The following is a 19,242-nucleotide window of genomic DNA, read 5'->3' as shown; positions in this document are numbered from 1 at the left end:
AGAGCTGAACATTTGGGAGTTTTATGAGGGTATATGTACATCGGGAGACTCAACTCAACTAGATTACAGCCAACTTGGTGTCATAATAAATGGGTTTTAGTTACTATCTACCATCCATCATAGCGCCGTTGATAAGTGACCAAAACACTATCACTTTTTCAATCAACTGTGTAAATAGAAACTAACAATAGTCTTTTGACAAATTGTAAGTGGTTATGCAAAATATTGTCAATAGCCACGAGGATACAGAAATGAAAGATGTTTTTTTTCAAAAGTGTTAACAAACATCCAACTTCAAGATTGAGTTGTCAATACACGCATAAAAAAAGGTATAATTGTTTTCAGAACAGCATTGCCATAGGGCTTATTTTGTTAAGAATGGTGTTTTCCATGTATTTTCACCTGTGCTCAGGAAATTAGAAATACATTAAATGTACTTGTTGTATTGTAAGCCATGGTTTGTTAAAAAGTACTAGTATTCCTTATTTCTCATGACCTACTTGTCCGGATATGCTTAAAAAATATGCAAGACCTCTCAAGAAAAGAAGAAAAAAAAAGAAATTAACTCATTTTTCGTTTTCCGCCTGAATCCAACTTCTTGCACCTTAGACCACCTGCGTGACCAAAATGGGGGTCATCCAGTACTTAAGAAACAAGTTGACTTATAAATTTGAACTGAAAGGGAATAACAACCTCAAAACTAACACATTAGTTCTGAAAAAGGTAACGAGAAACAGGAATCTATTCAACTGACCTTAAGACAGGAAAATAGGTGAAATGACTAATATAGGTGAAACACAAGAATTCTAAATTCTAAAGTCACAACCATACATGCTATATACATGATATATATGGGATATAAACATGGATATATTTGTCCACAACAATGTCATAAACTTTACGTCGTCATGTTAATCCACGTAGAAACGTATTGCATAATTGTGACATTATGAATATTCATGTCCATGGCGGAATGAGTATGCTACTAGGAAAACGTCTTGTATGACTCCACATATCACCTGTCTTGATGTTGTGTTATAAAACAGAAGGCACCTCGTGTGTGACGTTCAGACAGAATCCTCTTGGTATACACACAACCGGCTCTCTTTTCTATCGGTGTGGTATATCATTTTTGGCAACAAAGGCGACGGGTTTTCAGAAAAACGTTAATCCATTTCTCAACACAACTGTTTGAAATCGTGACCTAAGGCCGTGTTGACACATTCCGTATTAACAATAACTAATAACATGTCACTCTTTGTTCACACACTTTCATGGCGTTCGGCACGTCTCCGTAATAAAAGCATCCAATATTATAACCTACACACACCTTGTCTCAATATCCATTGACGGGTCCGTTTGTGTTCTGGTTAATGTCTGGTTTCAGTGCAAATTTGAATTTTCTTTCGTAAGGTGCGCCGTCATTGTTGAAACGGGGTATAAACACCTGCGATGCACCTGGAGAGTTGTCGCTTTCGTTAACTTTGTTGTCAACGTTCGTGTCTTTCTTCAACCCCACACCAATCTTTGTAGTCGTGTAGGTCTTCGCTTTGAACTCCATACATGTCTTAAACCACTTCCTACATTCGTCGATGTGATAATCCAGAAAACTCACAAAACACTTCTCCGGATGCTTTGGGTAGACTATCGTCGTTTCGGCAAAACGTTTCGGCTTTACTCTCGGTTCATAAAATGTTCTGCTCACAAATCTCTTCCGAGTCGAGTTTTTGTAGCAAATAAGAGTCTGCGCGAAATGCACGGGAGTCATGGCCGGCTCGAAGCACACCTTGTCATTGTAGCGTTTCATGGTAGCCAGGTCCAACACACTACCAACATACTTTTCTTCGTAATTGGGAACTTTCACAACGGCTACTGTCTCGGATATTTGTTCAGGGACCATTTTCGTGTCTGTCCTTAAATTGTCGAGCGACCGTCTCCCACTGTACTCCTCAACTCGTCTGCCCGAGCCGAGGTGGCTATTTTTAGCCTCGGGATCCGACCGAGCGACATTGTCATTCAGATAGGACTTGCCGAGAACCCGCCTCTGTGAAAACGCCTGTTGAATAGAAAGAAGATAACCTTAGCAGTTTTTTAACCCGCTACGTGAGTAAATCTCGAACAAAACATGCCCCAGGCAACACAATCATTGATTGATTGAGAGCCAACGTCACCAACTACGAGCAGACGACAGCACAACACGCGCTACCAGTAGCAGACGACATTTCGCTGGCTGTCCTGTACACTGTTTGACCCGTCGCTAGGACGGAGTAATTGGATTTAACAAGCAGTCGACCGTTATTGATGATAACAGTCACTTTTACAGTCGTCAATATACTGTCGTATATACCCGAGTACGTCCGTAATGTGTGCAGTAGTCAAACAAATGTAAACACCGTACCTCCGATATCTGCCACCTCGCCAGTTTTACCCTCCAACTGCGGGCCTTGCCTTTGAAGTTAGGTGTCATTCACTCAACTGAATGCTTTTCAAACTAGGTCCGATACCATTGTAATTCCTTTACGAGTGTTATCAATGGCCCTTTAAGAAGACGACAATTCAGGTTATGTGTGATTATGTGGTATTGTGGCATGCTACAATGGCGACGATGGTGTCTGGTTCATAAATATGTACATACCGCAGGTTTCAAGACAAACAAAACTGAAGTGACATAAACTCATGTGTTCCATTTATTGACATTCCAAGATGTTTGTCTTTGATTAAAATCAATTTTAATTACAAGTGAATATGAAATGAACCATGAACGCTAATGTATACTTATGTGAATATCTATGTGATAAATTGAACAAATTGAATTATTTATAATTTTCTAAATAATGTATGGACATTATATTACATTTTTATGTTTCATCTTAATATACAAAAAATGTATGAGTCAAACAGTTTGAACACCTCCTAAACTTCACCTTTATTGCTAAATTACGTGATATTATTTTGAGACATAAAACATCCCATATGATAATTAAATAGTGATGCATATAATAATTTATTAAGCATCGAAAATATTGACTAACATTTTGGTAACACGTTGGAAGAAAAGGGCAATAACCATTTCCATCAACTATAATTTAGTCCGTAAACTTCTCTTGGACTAAATCAGAATATACCCGTGAAGATCCGGGTTAGAATTGGTCTTCAGCAATCCATGCTTCTCGTAAGATGCGACTAACGGGATCGGGTGCAATGGTCAGGCTTACTGACTTGGTTGACACATGTCATCGTTTTCCAGTTTGTGTAGTTCAGTGGTCGTGCTGTTGATCACCGGATTGTCTGGTCCAGACTTGATCATTTACAGACCGCCGCCGTATAGCTTGGATATTGTTGAGTGCGGCGTTAAACAACAAACCAACAAACAAACAAACAAGATCGGTATAAAAAATATCTGTTAAAATATTTGCACTGTTTGCCCCATACTTGCCAGTTTTAAGCGTCTTGGTTTGCCTATTGTAATGATCTAGAAATACAAGTTTTAAGCATATAAATGTACCGATTCTAATCATCTATAATCGTCTGTTTTAAGAATCTAGATTTGGTTATATAAATCGTCAAGACTTGCCAAGCTTATGCATATACTTATGATTATCTAGAATGGTCAATTTCAATCACCTGGACGAGCACGGATGTGCATGCATGCACGTGTGTGCATATGTCTACTTTTTACTACTCCATCTTCCAAAGACGAGACGTGTCCAAACAAGACACATGTCCCATTCATGCTTCTGGCAGGTTATACTTGAATAGGCACTTTTAAAGCTCCAGCCAACTTGGATACCAAAATGCACATACACATATATAATATACATGACTCCGAACAGACCTGTCCTTTTGTTATCCCGTTAATACCGAGCACCAGGCAGAGTAACACGGAGTAGCATCTTTCAACGTGTTTTGATAAACGAGGCTGGGGGTCAAACCACAGACGGGGCGTTGGGGTAGCCTAGTGGTTACAGCGTTCGATCGTCACGCTGAAGGCCTGGGTTCGATTCCCCAAATGGGTACAATGTGTGAAGCCCATTGCTGGTGTTCCCTGCCGTGATATTGCTGGAATATTGCTAAAAGCGGCGGAAAACCAACCTCACTCACTCACTCAAACCGCAGACCTCCGGCTACCCCGGGCAGGCACTCTATCCGTTACGCTACGAAGAGTGTCAGACATGCTCAGAGACCTAGTATAAACACAAGGTAATATTATTTTTGTCGTTTATTTTGTAAGTTAAAGATTTTATTAAAGTAACATGACTCTGTTGTACCGCTTGACCTATTTTGACCATGTCTTGTGCAACACCAGGTACAAAGAAATAGAAACGAATGGGTTCTGTCGACCACTAGGTTGTTGTGCTCGAGTTTGGTTTTATGTGAATATAAAGCCTGAACTGTTGTTTTTTCCATGGTATTCTTCAAAACTGACACTGTTGGGAGAGAAATATTATTATTATCGTGTATTTTGTAAGTTAAAGTTATGAAGGTAAACATGACCGTTTTTGACCATGTCTTTTGCAACGCGAGGTACAAATGAAAAGAAACGAATGGGTTCAAAAACGAAACTTAAAATTTACAAAAACACCTGCTTTGGGTGTGTGTGTGTGGGTGTGTGTGTGTGTTTATTTTCCAAAGAATAAAGTAAATATTTTAAAAAGTGTTGCAAAAACACTACAGGTATTCTTTACAGCAGGCATTTTCCTTTATAGGTCAGTTTATTTTAAAGAATGAAATACACTTGACAATTTCCCGGGAGGGCTAAGAGGAACGAGACATTTATTCTCATCAGCCTAATATTGCCTTCTAGGGCGATAACATCGTCTACAGTGAATCTATTGTCATATAAGATCAATACTATCGATAGCAGGTTGAGATAATACGTAAACTGCTGCTACCCCCTCCGTCTGCTGGCAGGTGGTGTTATATGCGAGGACTTCAGCGTTAAAACGGGGGTTTATAGACATGTACCATCAAAGAAAATTCCGAAAAAAGATTTTGGTAAAATTTACTCGAGTTTCACATGAGACAGTTTGATATTTATAGTCTGATTCAATGATTTTTCATTCTGTTAAGTCTTATCATTCAAAGGTCTCACATTCTTGCCATCGATTCATGTCAATAAAATGATTTATGTTAGAGTTGAGGATATTTAATCACTATCAAAAGCCACATGGCTAAGCGTACAATATACAATAGGAATACGCTTTTGACATAGACAGGTTGGACATATTATACTTTAAAGTGAAATAATGTAACATACAATATATTATGAATTATGAAATTGTACATTGCCAATTATATTAAAGGTAAATATATAAAAGTCCAGCATGTATCTTAGCTAATTATGTCAATAATTCAACCTCTTTCTACAGTAATACCGAGCAATATATATAAGTACACAATGCTATTTAGAAAGTGGTTACTGAGAAAGTGTTATCTAAAATATAACTTTTAATGTATATAAGGTAGTGCATAATATATAAGGGCATATTTTCGGACCGTTTTCGAAGTGTAACATGTTTCATTTACATTTGGTAGCATAAACATTGGTTTTAATGGATAGAGAAACATCGACCCGTTAAGTCAACGCAGGTTCGATATTCGATAATTGTTACTGATATGTAAACATTGTCATGCATTCAGGTGTGTTAATGGGCATAATAACTATCAAAAGCATAGTGATTGAAAATGCAAGTAAATGTTGCAATAATCATAATGCCCTATGTAATTAGTTCTGTATTGTAGATTTTCCTCAATGTATGCATACCAATATGACAATTACAGTTTTGTCAACTACCCGACACAATCACGTGCCCTGCAATATTGTAATTTTTCAATTACAACGTCAGTAAACCCTGTCAGTCAGCACGGATACCTGGTGCAAAAAAACATTTGACACTTCCGGCACTGTAGATCCACGTGAATCTCGTGCATGCACGTGCAGCAGGGTGAGCGCACCCAGTCAGTCAGTAAGCACACGATCGGAACCTACCTGTTGGTTGAACGGCATCTTGTCGAGAAATGGCGGACAGGTGGTTTTATTTACCCGAGAATCGATATATATCGCCAGGATACGTCGGCGACCTAGTTCACAGTGAATCAATAGACTACTTGCAGTGCGGTACGCCTAGAAATATGATGCATAGCTCAGGTGTGGCGCGGATTAAACATTATATGATAGATTACGCATGAATTATACTATAATTTCATGCCGATGATTGGCGGTGTCAGTTTGAGTGACAGGTGTCAGGATATGACAATTATAGATTAACATCGGCCTTGTCATGTAGAGCTACAGACTGTAATTAATAGCTGACATTGATGTATACGTGGAAAATGATAAAAGTGGTTTCCATGTTTTCAGTGTGATTAATATTTGATAGTTTGACATCAAAGAACGTTGAAACAAAATCAAAGGAGTTGCGAATGTTTTAAGTGTTAATTTCATCCCAGCAATGACACGTCAACTCCTGGACTTCCCTCATTACGCCTCGGTATCTCCTTGGTGCTATCTATTAGATTCTGATTTGACAAATCGCTTCACGGAACTGAAGACATTCCAAAACAGTTCAAATAAATAGTTCAAAAATACACTTCTTATGAGAAAAGTCTCGGTTAATCTATATTTCATTACTTAAATATAAACAACCCCCCGTTTGGTTTAAAGTGAGTGAGTGAGTTTAGTTTTACGCCGCGTAATACAGCAATATCACGGCAGGGACTCCAGAAATGGGCTTCACATATTGTGCCCTTGTGGGGGATTGAACCCGGGTCTTCGACGTGACGAGTGAACGCTTTAACCACTAGGCTACCACACCGCCCCGTTTGGTTTAAACGAGAAACATAGCTAAGAACATTAAATGCATGGATCACTGAAAATCAGAGAACACCAGGTGTTCGCGACAGTTCGTCACTACATGACAGTCATATATTTTGTCAACTCAAAGGCTCATTTACCCAGACTTTCTCAAGGTCGCGTAAAGCCCCTGGCAGTATATGCGACAAAGGAAATGTTCAAAGATTATTTGCTCGGAGGCAGGACCAACTTGATGCATATTTACACTGCGAAGATTAAATCTTTTGAAGTGACAATTTTGTGTAAACAGTCGTCAACATACTTTGTAACCCGGGTTAGCAGGTATTCAGTTGAGTGTAACGGTTCAATATGTTGTGGTTTTCTCGGAGCTTCTCCCTACTGAGTGAATGCTGTTGGTTTAATGTCGCATTTACAATTGTCAGATGGATGTGGTGTGAGTGAGTTGGGTTTCACGGGGACACCAGAAATGGGCTTCACACACTGTGCCCATGTTGGGAATCGAACCCGGGTCTTCGGCGTGACGAGCGAACGCTTTAACCACTGGACTACCCCACCGCGCCAGATAGATGTGGAGGGCAGGTCCGAAGTGATAGTCACGACGATTACTACTTACTGAAACCCATCAACACAGCGATGGTACCTGCAAACCTTGAAACAGAATCCGGTCAAACCTGGATTCGAACACACAAAATTAGGATTCTGATGTTTCAAAAAGACGCAAGCTAACAGTGTGAATAAAACGACAGGGTCCAATTTCTAGACTTGCTGTTGTAAATTTTAAGTGGTATTCTTATAAATTCTAATGACAATAGTGCCATGGCTTGACAGGGCTTTAATCTTGCTGATTTTTGTTGGTGAAAGTATCAAGCAAACGAGCAAAGTGAGTTGTTTCTGTTTTATATTGCTTGTAACGATATTGCAGTAATGCCACAACGGGGGACACCAGAAATGGGTATCAGGAATGTGTGGAATCAGGCCTTCAGCGTGAGAATTCTTTAATTACCATCCGATCACATCCATATGAGTATTTGTTTTCTCTTTAATGCCGCACTCAGCAATATTCCAGTTGTATGTCGACGGTCTGTAAATAACCGAGTCTGGACCAGACAATCCAGTGATCAACAGCATGAACATCGATCTACCTACTTGGGATACGATGACATGTGTCAACAGAGTCAGCCAGCCTGACCACCCGATCCCGATCGTCGCCTGTTACGACAAGCATGGGTTACTGAAGACCAATTCTAACACGGATCTTCACGGGTATCCCACTTGAGTGATTGGGTGATTGGGGGTAAAGGCAGCTTTAAACTGTGTTTCATTTATGTTATGGCATGTGTGCCTTCGACACCACCAGAGCCCTTGGCAGCTTTGGAAGATATTGACAATATGGAGTGTTGACGATCAGTCAAGATGCACCATGTCTGATCACGTGTCACCCTCGATTATCTCCATGGTATACTTATCATAATGGAATGAAGACAATATGCTGGATAACCGAGGGTGTGCCTACTTGTGTTCGAAAGGGAATCAATGGACAGGATGCGACCAATTCTCCGTGGAGAGTTACGTTACGTAGCCTTACCAGGATCCGTTTGGCATAAGTGTGACGACCGATTTTGAACCTTGCACTGTCAACATTAGACCCGCGATGAAACTTCACAATACTTAAACGATAATAACAAAACTTGAAAATAATCAGTTGCAATCGTCTATTGAAACAGATTCCACAATTCATAAAAGACAAAACAGCGAAGAAAAACATATGAATAGATCCCTGAGATTTCACCATGTGTTCGCGAAAAGGGTATGCATGTCAACGCCTGTGAATAACCAGCCTCACTTATCCACCGCGGCAGATTCTACAGAGCGTGAAAGGCAAAACAGCAGTGAGAATTGATAACTGAAAACTTGTGATCAAACCCAGATGTTCGTGTGACGCGATTTCCATCTTCATTAAACTTGACATGCCATCATATAATGGGAATTCCGTAGAACAACTGGGGTGGCCTAGTGGATGGAGCACTCGCTTGTCACGCGGTAAGTCTGGGTTCGATTCGCAATAAACCAAAGTTAGCGGAACAGAACAGATTTTATTTCAGAGAATTGTTTTCCCTCAACCCCTCATCTACAGTATAAATGATAAATGATAAACAGACTATGAGGCAGGACATGGCCCATGATTATTTACGATACATACATTCTTTAATAAATTTTGCTAAAAACAACAGAGTATTTTTATCAGTAGACTTCAACAGCTTTATAAATTTATGTTTTGATGGACGCTACCAAAACTAACGACTTATATTTGACTCTATAAACATCGTACTTTTTACACACACTAAAAAAAGTGAAATTCATCTTCAATTACATAAATGCCATGTTCATTACAAAAATCATCATCTATCAGCAATGAATGAATTACAAGGAATGCCTTTGGGAACTGTTGAAGACGACGTCATTCTAGTTAAACAAGATATAGCCCTGTCACGACATAGTTAATCTGTTCCCGTGTAGTCATACCTGAAGGACAGGTTCCGTGTTTTTTCAAGTCTAGTCAGTCAAGTGTCTTAGAAATAGAGATCCACACATGAACGAGCATACGTTCTGTGTTTGGACTGCAAGTTTGTACCATTACTTTTAAAAGTTTCGTGTTTATTAAACATGCGGGAATGAACAGTCGATACCACCGTGTCGTGACGAGATGTTGATTTAAAGGAGATGAACGGGTGCATTTTGAAAACAAATACAATTATATATTCAATTTAAATTTTTATGCATCTGCTCGGTTAAAAATCATTTAAAATCTAACTGACGTACTATTATTTGAGCTGAGAACACCTTTAATAAATAGAAAACATCACTGAACACTTGCGGTAGCAACACAGTTACCTGTTTTGATAGGAATACACCTGTGTTTATTCCAGGTCAATGTACATAAAAACTACCTCTTAAAAATCGTTGTTTTTTTAGCCCCATCCTAAACCTTTTTTCAATTTTTTTTTTCATGTGGCATGTCCCGTTATCTTCCTCATATGTGGGGCGGTTGGGTAGCCTAGTGGTTAATGCGTTGGCTTGTGACGCCGAAGACCCGGGTTCGATTCCCCACATGGGTACAATGTGTGAAGCCCATTTCTGGTGTCAACCGCCGTGATATTGCTGGAATATTGCTAAAAGCAGCGTAAAACCATAGTCACTCACTCACTCCTGATTATATGCCACTGACCTAATGTTTTAAGATGAAGCAGTCATACGATTGATTTTAAAGGCAGGCTTTCCTCATAATGAAACTTTGCAAATTACTGCGTCAAAGAAAATAAATGACAAAGACTACACTATCATCTACCCTGTATTTTGATGGACTGAATTTGGAAATGCACCAAGACCGTCGAGCAAGAGAGTATACTCTTGAAAATGAAATTTGACCTAAAACATGATCAACTTAATCAAAACATTACTAGGCTGAAAAGAGTCACCGAAACACAGTAAACTCATATTTTACAATGACACAATGACACCCGTCTTAAATACATCACCATCAATTAACCATGTTTGTTTGTTTCATTTGTAGTGACTATCACACATGAGTGTTTACTTGGCTTTTTCACCCGTGAAGATGCGGGTTAGAATTGATCTCTAGTAACCCATACTTGTCGAAAGAGGCGACTAACGGGATCTGGTGATCAGGCTTGATGATTCGGTTGATGCACGCTAATGCGTAGATCGATGCTCATGCTGTTGACTACTGGATTATCTGGTCCTGTCTCGACTGTTTACAGACCACCGCCATATAGCTGGGATACTGCTGAGAGTGGCGTTAAACAACAAACATGATCTGTATATAACTGACTGACTGAGTTTGGTTTTACGCCGCTTTTAGCAATATTCCAGCGACATCACGGCGGGGGACACCAGAAATGGGCTTCACTCATTGTGCCCATGTGGGGATTCGAACCCGGATCTTCGGCGTGACGAGTCAACGTTTTAACCACTAGGCTACCCCACCGCCCCTGTATATAAAATATGTGTATCTATTAACACATTTGCACCATTGTTTGCCCTATACCTGCCTGATTTAAACGTCTTGTTTTGCCTATTTTAATCATCTATAAATCCAAACTTTAAGCATATAGGTTCAGTTGATTGATGTTCATACTATTGATCACAGGATTGTCTGGATTAATTACATACCGCCGCTATAAAGGGACGTCAAACATTAAACAAACAAACAAACAAACTTTGCCATTTTCGAGGAGTTGTCTAATTTTAGCCTTAACATGTACAAGTGATAGCTGTACTTGATATATACCCACGTAAATCCTGTACTCAAGATGGTCTTAATCCGAGATACCCGATTAATGGTTGTAATAGACCTACTCTCGGCGGGGGGTCTCCAACTGAGGGGTGATGACTCATTCAAGGGAGTCATAATATGATGTTTCACCCTCCATAGTGAGCGAAGAATGCGTGTAGGGTTTCTTTCGGTGCGCCCAGACAGGTTTTCATAGACAGGACTTTATAGTCACGGGTTATTGGCCAGCCAGGATGGTGACATTCAAGACTGTACAGTACAGCGCCATTGTATCGAGTGTCCATGGAGCCCATGTCTACACAGGGGAGGGAGGGGATAATTAGGATTATTTCCCTGCTATTTAATAAATGTCGTTAGTCGAGTTAGAACATGTCAGGTTTATGGTTTGATGGGAATATTTCATGGATGATTCTTTTGATGCGTTCATCCGTGCAGGGGAGGCTGTTTCTTTGTGGATATTTATTTTGTGTGTGTATAAAGTATATGGGTTGTTTACGAGATCGGTGGGTTTTAGTTGTCGTGAAGATGAGATGGGAGTACAGGGTCCCGATCACCAAAGCGTTCGTAACTTTACGACCTGTCGTAATTCTATCGTTGTCATAGGTTTACGAAAGTCGTAGAGCTACGGACGTTTTGTGGATCGGGACTCGGGAAGGCTTATTGCTGATACTTCTCGAGTTTATATCAAGGACGTGTTTGTATGTGTGATGTAATGACTGTCTCAGCGTGTGTTGCTAGTAACTGCACATATACGTACTAACATGAGTGTGTAGAATCCGAATTCGTTTGAGCATTAACTTTGTGTATCAGAGACTTCCGAACCCTGGTTTTGAAAAGGGGCGTGATTTGGTAGGAGGAAGCTCTGTACCCCTTCAAGTCTCAGAGCAAACAAGAATTTTAATAGAGGAAGTGACCCCAGTCTGTCACACAGACCCTGGAACAAATATACCTGATGTAGGAATGACAAGTGGTTATGGATGATCAACTACTTGAATGCCCCTCAAACAGTTCATAACCCAATGTAGCCCCTGCAAGTATAGAATATATGGCAAGTCTAGATTATGGATTAAATTTCTGAAAATGAAGACTCTGGACTAATTTTTATCATGGTTAATGAATATAATTCATTAACTGTTTTTCTGTAAAACATATTCATTTCAGAGACTAAATGTTCGTCTAGAAGTGACAAAAGGGTGTAGGATTTCTGACTTGGAAGGGGTGGAACAGGTGATATTGGTGTTGGGGACACCCGTCTTGTTCTGTCAGTCTCTTTATTCTATATTTAATGTGATTTATCGCCTTGATTGAGAAAAACGAATAATCATTGTGTTCAATCAATAATTAAATTTTTCTTGTGTATCATTTGACCTTTTCTTCGCCATGCCCTCTGCCGAGCTCGAGTCTGACACACCAAGAACGACATTAATTTCAGAACCCGGAAAATAGTGAAAAATTGAAAGCGTTGCTCCGTAAAAGTGTTATATATGATAATCAGGACTTAATAGGAGGTCAGGTCATAAGATTCAGGAAATTAAAAAAGATTAAACCTGGATTGTTTTCCTTGTCCCACATCCTTGTCTCACTGGGCTGCGTCATGTTGGCGACAACCGCCAGTCCCCGTTATACCGCGATCGCGTTATATCGGATGTGACATGTACACCTGTGTCTACCTGTACATATGCTGCGCCTGTGTGGCTGGAATGAATGATGTACATATTATATGTACGTATGAGAGGAGTGCTGTATGCGTGACGCATGTGTGTTAATGGCAATATGTTACTGTGGACGATGAATGTGTGAATCTGTAAGCGTCACCTGGTGCTTAATTGGTTACATATCTCTGTATGTAAGGGTCAGTGGTTGAAACATAAATGTATGACTGTAGCACGAATAAGAAATAAAATCCACTCACACACAAACATGTACACATATACATACATACACGTACACGAACGCAAACATATATACGCGTACACTCACGTGCACATACACGTACGCGTCCTACATGAACGCCAACGTACACATGCCCACTCAATCGCCTATATGCACACGCGCGCACACACACAATTTCACAAATATACCACCCGTGAAGTTCCGGGTAAGAATTTATCTTCAGTAACCCATGTTTGTCGTAAGAGGCGACTAACGGGATCGGGTGGTCAGGCTCGCTGACTTGGTTGACACATGTCATCGGTTCCCATTTGCGTAGATTGATGCTCATGTTGTTGATCACTAGATTGTCTGGTCCAAACACGATCATTTACAGACCGCCACCATATAGCTGCAATAGTGCGGCGTTAAGCAACAAACCAACCAACCAACATAATCTCACAAATATACCCAACACACCCCTTGCAAGTCTAGAATATGTGGCACGTTTAGATTACCGTAATTTCCGTTTCTTCTTGAAATGAAAAACTGCTTCATTTAATTGTATTTTATGAATATTACACAGTTTGCATCCTCTTTGATTCAAACTTCTCTTAACAGGACGACACACAGATACAACACCACCAGCTGTCCCTCGCTGTGAAACCACTCACCCATGTAGATAGTCTGTCTCACAGTCCCTGAACCATATGATTTTACTTACAGCCTTCCCTTCCCTTCAATGCTAAAGCCCTAAATGAACCAAGTCTATATTCCCCTGGTGATTCTCTGGTCTCCCTGGGGCTCCTTTTCAATTTAGATGGATTTATTTGTTACAATCAAAATTACACATTTTCAGAGACAAAGCGTTAGTCCTTGAAGACAGCCCTAACTATAGAATGTCTCACAGTCCTTGAACCATATAATTTTCCCTACAACCAAGCCTTCCCTGCAATGCTAAAGCCCTGAAGCAAGTCTAGATTTCCTCGGTTCTGAATCTCTGGCCCCCCTGGGGATCCTTTTCAATTTAAATGGGTGTATTTGTTACGATCAAGATTATACAGATTCAGAGATTAAGCGTTAACCTACATTGAAGACTAAGCGTTAGCCTACCTTGAAGACAGCCCTATATATAACCCAACGATCTCACAGGGAGAACTTGTCAAACCCAAACACATGCCCTCAATAGCTTTTTGACGGGTAAATGTACTTTAGTGCATATTCGTAGTGGGGAGAGGGTGCAGTATGTTTAGTTAAACTTTAAAGCAAACTTAGACAGCGTGTTTGTCTGCTGTAGTAGGTGTGAACAGCGGGCAGGTTGACATAGATACGACCATGTCTGTCAGTGCAGTAGATCTGCACCTTGTCTCTGTCATAATGCAACAGGAGTGTTTGTTTGTTTGTTTAACACCTCACTCAAAACATATATAACTATATAAGGGCGGTCTGTAGTAACTGAGCCTGGACTAGACAATCAAGTGATTGACATCACGAGCTTCGATCTACGTAGTTGAGGTACGATAACATGTGTCAGAATCGGATATGCAACAGGTGTGTTTGTTTGTTTGCTTGTTTGTTTAACACAGCACTCAATAGGTATATGACTATATGGCGGCGGTCTGTAAATAATAGAGTCTGGACCAGACAATCAAGTGATTGACATCATGAGCTTCCACCTACATAGTTGAGGTACGATAACATGTGTCAGAATCGGATATGCAACAGGTGTTTTTTTGTTTGTTTGCTTTTTAACGCAATATTCAATAGGTATATAACTATATGACGGCGGTCTGTAAATAATAGAGTCTGGACCAGACAATCCAGTGATCGACAGCATCACCAGTGATCTACAAAAATTGGGAAGCACAACCAAGTCACCAAGCCTGACCACCCGATCCCGTTAGTCACCTCTTACGACAAGCATGGGTTGCTGAAGATCAGTTCTAACCCGGATCTTCACGGGTCCCTTTTAAGACGGTGGCGGTGTGCTCAAAGCTCAGGTCACAAATCGGTAAAGTTAAGCAGCGTCGAGCTCGGAGAGTCCTTGGATGGGTGACCGTGTTTGGCAGCTTGACTCCTGAGAGTTTCTAGGACTTGAGTCCTGCCCCACAACGAAGCACATGTGGCACATGTGGTCTCACCTTAGGCAAGTGAGTTTCTTCAAAATTGTCTCTGTTCACCCAGCAGAAAATGGGTACCCGGTGGAAAAAAGTCATATGACTATAACCTTCTAGCGCCTAACAGGCAGCTTGGGTTATTCGGGGTAATATTGTGCTGTGCCTTGATTGTTAGCGCTATGAGCATACCTAGTGTGGAGTTTGGCGCTATATAAATGGACTCATTATTATTATTATTATTAAGACAAGCATGGGTTGCCGAAGATCAGTTCTAACCGGGATCTTCACGGGTCTGCGACAGGTGTGACTAATGCAGGATGAACAGCGAGCCGGACACGTGCGTGTATTTTGGAAGCGTGTGATATCGTATTTGGTTGATTACATAGAGACGACGTTTAGTTTTGAAAGAAGGGTTCTTTGATATGCTGGGTTGAGTGAGTGTAGTTATACAGTGTGCCTGGTAGACTCACATCTAGTCTCTGAAATGAACAAATTTGACAGAAAACACGTTTTTAAAATTATGTTAATGATATATAATGAATAGGAGTCACAGAGACTTTCTTCACTGAAACTGTGATTATCTAGACTTGCCACAATTTCTAGACTTGCCTGGGCTACATTGGGTATATGTTTCAGGGTCTGTATGACAGAATATGTGGCTGTTGAACATGAGAGTGTGTTGTTGAGTATTTGGTGGGGTGACTGAGTATATGAGTGTGTGATTAGAAATGCCAGAATCTTACTGAACATTTAAGTGTCTAGATGGTCCACCATTTGAATGTGTAGGTGAACATGTGAGTTGGTGGTTATGTGAGGATGGTTGCGCCAGTAGTTGAGCCTGTAAACATGCAGATATTCTGTTAAAAATAACATATTGTTACTTCGGTGAAATGACGAACCTGCCACAGAAAGGTCTTTTATGAGCGCATCTTTTAATCTGTGCCTGTCAAGCGAGAAGATTTCAGGTGGTTAAAATGAGTAAAATAACATAAGTAAGTATCATTTACGGAACGATTCAACCAAATTAACGTGTAAATGTCGAGTACGTGGTTGTGATGTTGAGTATATGCGCGCTCGCGTGTGTGTGTGTGTGTGTGTGTGTGTGTGTGTGTGTGTGAGAGAGAGAGAGAGGGAGCCTATGAGAGTGTGGTTGAATTAGTGAGCCTAGTTGAGCATGTGTGTGTGCGTGTGTGTGTGTGTGAGTATATAGTTTAGTGTGTGAGCGGAGAGTTGAGTGTGTGAGTGGATCGTTAGGTGCGTGGGTGGATAGTTGAGTGTATGTTTGTGTTCTGGAACAGCAGCTTGAATGGTTGGTTGTAGATGGTTGTTTGTGGGTGAGTGGGCTTGAATGTGTGTGTATGTGTGTGTGTGTGTGTTGTTAACAGTTGAGTGTGTGAGTGTGTGGCTGAATGTACGAGTGTGGCTGTATGCTAGTTGTTGTTAGTGTATGGTTGTTGGCTACAGTTGAGCACGAAGGTGTGTGGCTGACCCATGCGAGTGTTGAAGTGAGTATGGAAGTGTCTGAATGTGAGTTCAGATAGTGGAGAGAATTATTACATGATGCTGCGAATTCGTCGTTGCAGATGTGTGTACTTTGTACGGTAGGTCGTTGATGAGATCTGGATAATTCCAGATGTCTGGGTGAATAGAAGATGTCACGATGCATTAATAGAGTGAGTATGCCTGTACGCCGCTTTTAGCAATATTCCAGATATACCAACGTGGGGGGACACCAGAAATGGGCTTCAGGTATTTTAACTATGCAAGGAATCGAACCCGTGTGTTTGGCGTGACGAGCGAACGCTTCAGCCACTAGACTACCCCATGACCTCTGTTTTTGGTATGTGCAATAAACTGTTAGATCAATATGTCTTTGAAGAGAGTGTTTGCATATTATTTTACAATACCCACCATAAGATGTGGGTATCACACTTATAATATTTACCACCACTATCTCTCGCTTTGTTGGTTTTGTTGTTTAACGCTATATTCAGCAATGTTCCAGATATATGGCGGCGGTCTGTAAATAATCGAGTCTGGACCAGACAACCCAGAGATCAACAGCATGAGCATCAATCTACGCGATCGGGATGCGATGACATGTGTCAACCAAGTCTGAACATCCGATCCCATTAGTCGCCTCTTACGACAAGCATGGGTTACTGAAGACCGATTCTAACCTGGATCTTCACAGGTGCTTTGTTTGCTAATCATATAACCATTCACAAACGCCATACTCACTCACTCACTCACTCACTCACTCACTCACTCACTCACTCACTCACTTATAAATGAAAGGGTCACTGGTCTGACAGCGTTTATGTATTTTAATTTAGGGTCTACTTGTTTAACGTGTCTCATAAGACTGCACATACTTACATATTCACACGATAACATATCGTTGACACAATTTTAATGTACCAAGCGTGCCACGATAATACTTATTCCTATCCTAATCAGCTGTTATCTTGTGACTACCGCTAATAATTGTTTTGACCAACATGCACTCTGTGAAATCTGATAATGTTCAATGCATATTACCTTCGTATTTTATACTCTTGTCGTCTAAACTGGTTTTGTTCCATGCAGGGGGCGATGGGTTAGCCAAGTGGTTCAAGCATTCGCTCGTCTCGCCGAAGGCTCGGGTTTGATTCTCCACATGGGTACGTGAAGCCCATTTCTGGTGCTCGCCGCCGTGATTTTGCTGGACCTTTGCCATAAGCGGCGTAAAACCATACTCACTCACTCAGTTGTTCCACGCAGATATCCTAGTCATTGTTTGGAACAAATGTATCGTTAATGAGCCAGTCATCAAGTCTATCACACAAACGATGTATGTGAGTGAGTGACTGAGTGAGTGAGTGAGTGAGTGAGGTTTTACGCCGCTTTTAGTGATATCCCAGCAATATCACAAATGGGGACACCAGAAATGAGCTTCACACATTGTACTCATGTGGGAAATCGAACCCGGGTCTTCGGCGTGACGATCAAACGCTTTAACCACAACACTTAGATAACATTTATGAAATGATAAAACCGAATTTACTTGTTTCAATACATATTTCATTACTATATCACTCACAACAACGGTTTCCTAAAATTTAATTTACAAAATAGATAGCGAGAACGGCAATGTAATCTGACGGGGTGTTTGTTACTCGACTTCTCTTTGTCTCTGTTTATGTAGACTGACGAACAAAAAGAAAGTACACATCTGGCAGTGTTTTGGCAACACGTACACAACTTTTGTGAGTCAACATATTTTTTAAAATAATAGCTCCGTTTTTAAAAAATATAAAAAATCCCATAACACATGTGTAATTTTAGTTATTGTTTGAATTTTTTATGCCTAAAATCGTTCATGGATCGATTCTTATCTTAGGTTCACATTTTCAATCAGCTGACCTACACTGAAACCTCGTTAATCCGGACGATGCCGTTTCAAACAAAAGTGTCCGTGTGAATACATTTCTAGATTAAATAAAAATTGGTATTCGGTAACATTGGTAATATTAGTAACTGTTAATACTAGTAACATTCTTTAGGTATTCACGCTGAGAGTGAATATTCCGGACTAACAAGGTTTATCGTTAAATATTTTTTAAAAAAAGACTGAAAGACCGTCTTTCATTTTTTTTGACATAACATATGTTTGATGAGTGATTAGAGATAAAATGAAAATATATAATTATATCTATCAAAATATTAAGGAAATATGTCTTGGTGAATCATGAAAATTAGTTCCTGCATTCAGATCATGCATGGGAAGGCATGTTGTCGATTGGAAGACTTCTGTATTTGCATAATATAATTATAAATGTTTAGAATTATGAATAATGAGACATAAGTAAGCAAAACATCTTACCGGAATATACATGTGGTAGGAACAAACATACTTCTCGTGTTGGTGGCCGTCGTTGGCCATGTTGACGAACGTATGCGTTGGGCCAGCTTGTGAGAGATAAAAAACACTTCACATGACCTATTAACAGATTAACCCTTGCGCATGTAGAGCAAACTTATTGATAACGTTAAAGCCCCATGTAAGCCACGATCTCGTATCATGCATGCTGCAGTTGTTAGGGATGGGGGGACGTAGACGTGGACGTAGACGTGGACGTAGACGTGGA

The 19,242-nt window shown here is 40.3% G+C and overlaps 1 protein-coding gene across 3 annotated transcripts; it reads right to left on the bottom strand.

Annotated features, from left to right (window-relative positions):
- Positions 1-661: 661 nt before the first annotated feature.
- LOC124268736 lies at positions 662-19,057 on the bottom strand. Of its 3 annotated transcripts, none has more exons than XM_046703774.1 (2): positions 18,978-19,057; positions 662-2,056 (listed from the first exon to the last, which is right to left on the bottom strand). In XM_046703774.1, exons 1-2 carry the CDS (start codon positions 19,035-19,037, stop codon positions 1,337-1,339), a joined length of 780 nt encoding a protein of 259 aa, XP_046559730.1. In that variant the 5' UTR covers positions 19,038-19,057; the 3' UTR covers positions 662-1,336. The 3 variants fall into 3 exon arrangements, with proteins under 3 accessions (XP_046559730.1, XP_046559736.1, XP_046559722.1); XM_046703780.1 differs by lacking the exon at positions 18,978-19,057 and adding an exon at positions 5,990-6,022; XM_046703766.1 differs by lacking the exon at positions 18,978-19,057 and adding an exon at positions 2,399-2,482.
- Between the last annotated feature and the right edge of the window lie 185 nt (positions 19,058-19,242).

The sequence above is a fragment of the Haliotis rubra genome, unplaced genomic scaffold (assembly GCF_003918875.1).
Source record: "Haliotis rubra isolate DU_JTF1 unplaced genomic scaffold, ASM391887v1 Scf101, whole genome shotgun sequence".
Taxonomy (NCBI): Eukaryota; Metazoa; Mollusca; class Gastropoda; order Lepetellida; family Haliotidae; genus Haliotis; species Haliotis rubra.
The sequence above is the reverse complement of the archived record's forward strand: the minus strand, read 5'-3'. Positions and strand labels throughout refer to the sequence as shown.

Excerpts from the sequence above, each read along its gene's own strand:
- LOC124268736 (XM_046703766.1), bottom strand. The coding sequence starts at position 2,467 with ATGACACCTAACTTCAAAGGCAAGGCCCGCAGTTGGAGGGTAAAACTG. Across the intron at positions 2,057-2,398 it reads CGAGGTGGCAGATATCGGAG|GCGTTTTCACAGAGGCGGGT; the intron begins GTACGGTGTTTA and ends TCTATTCAACAG.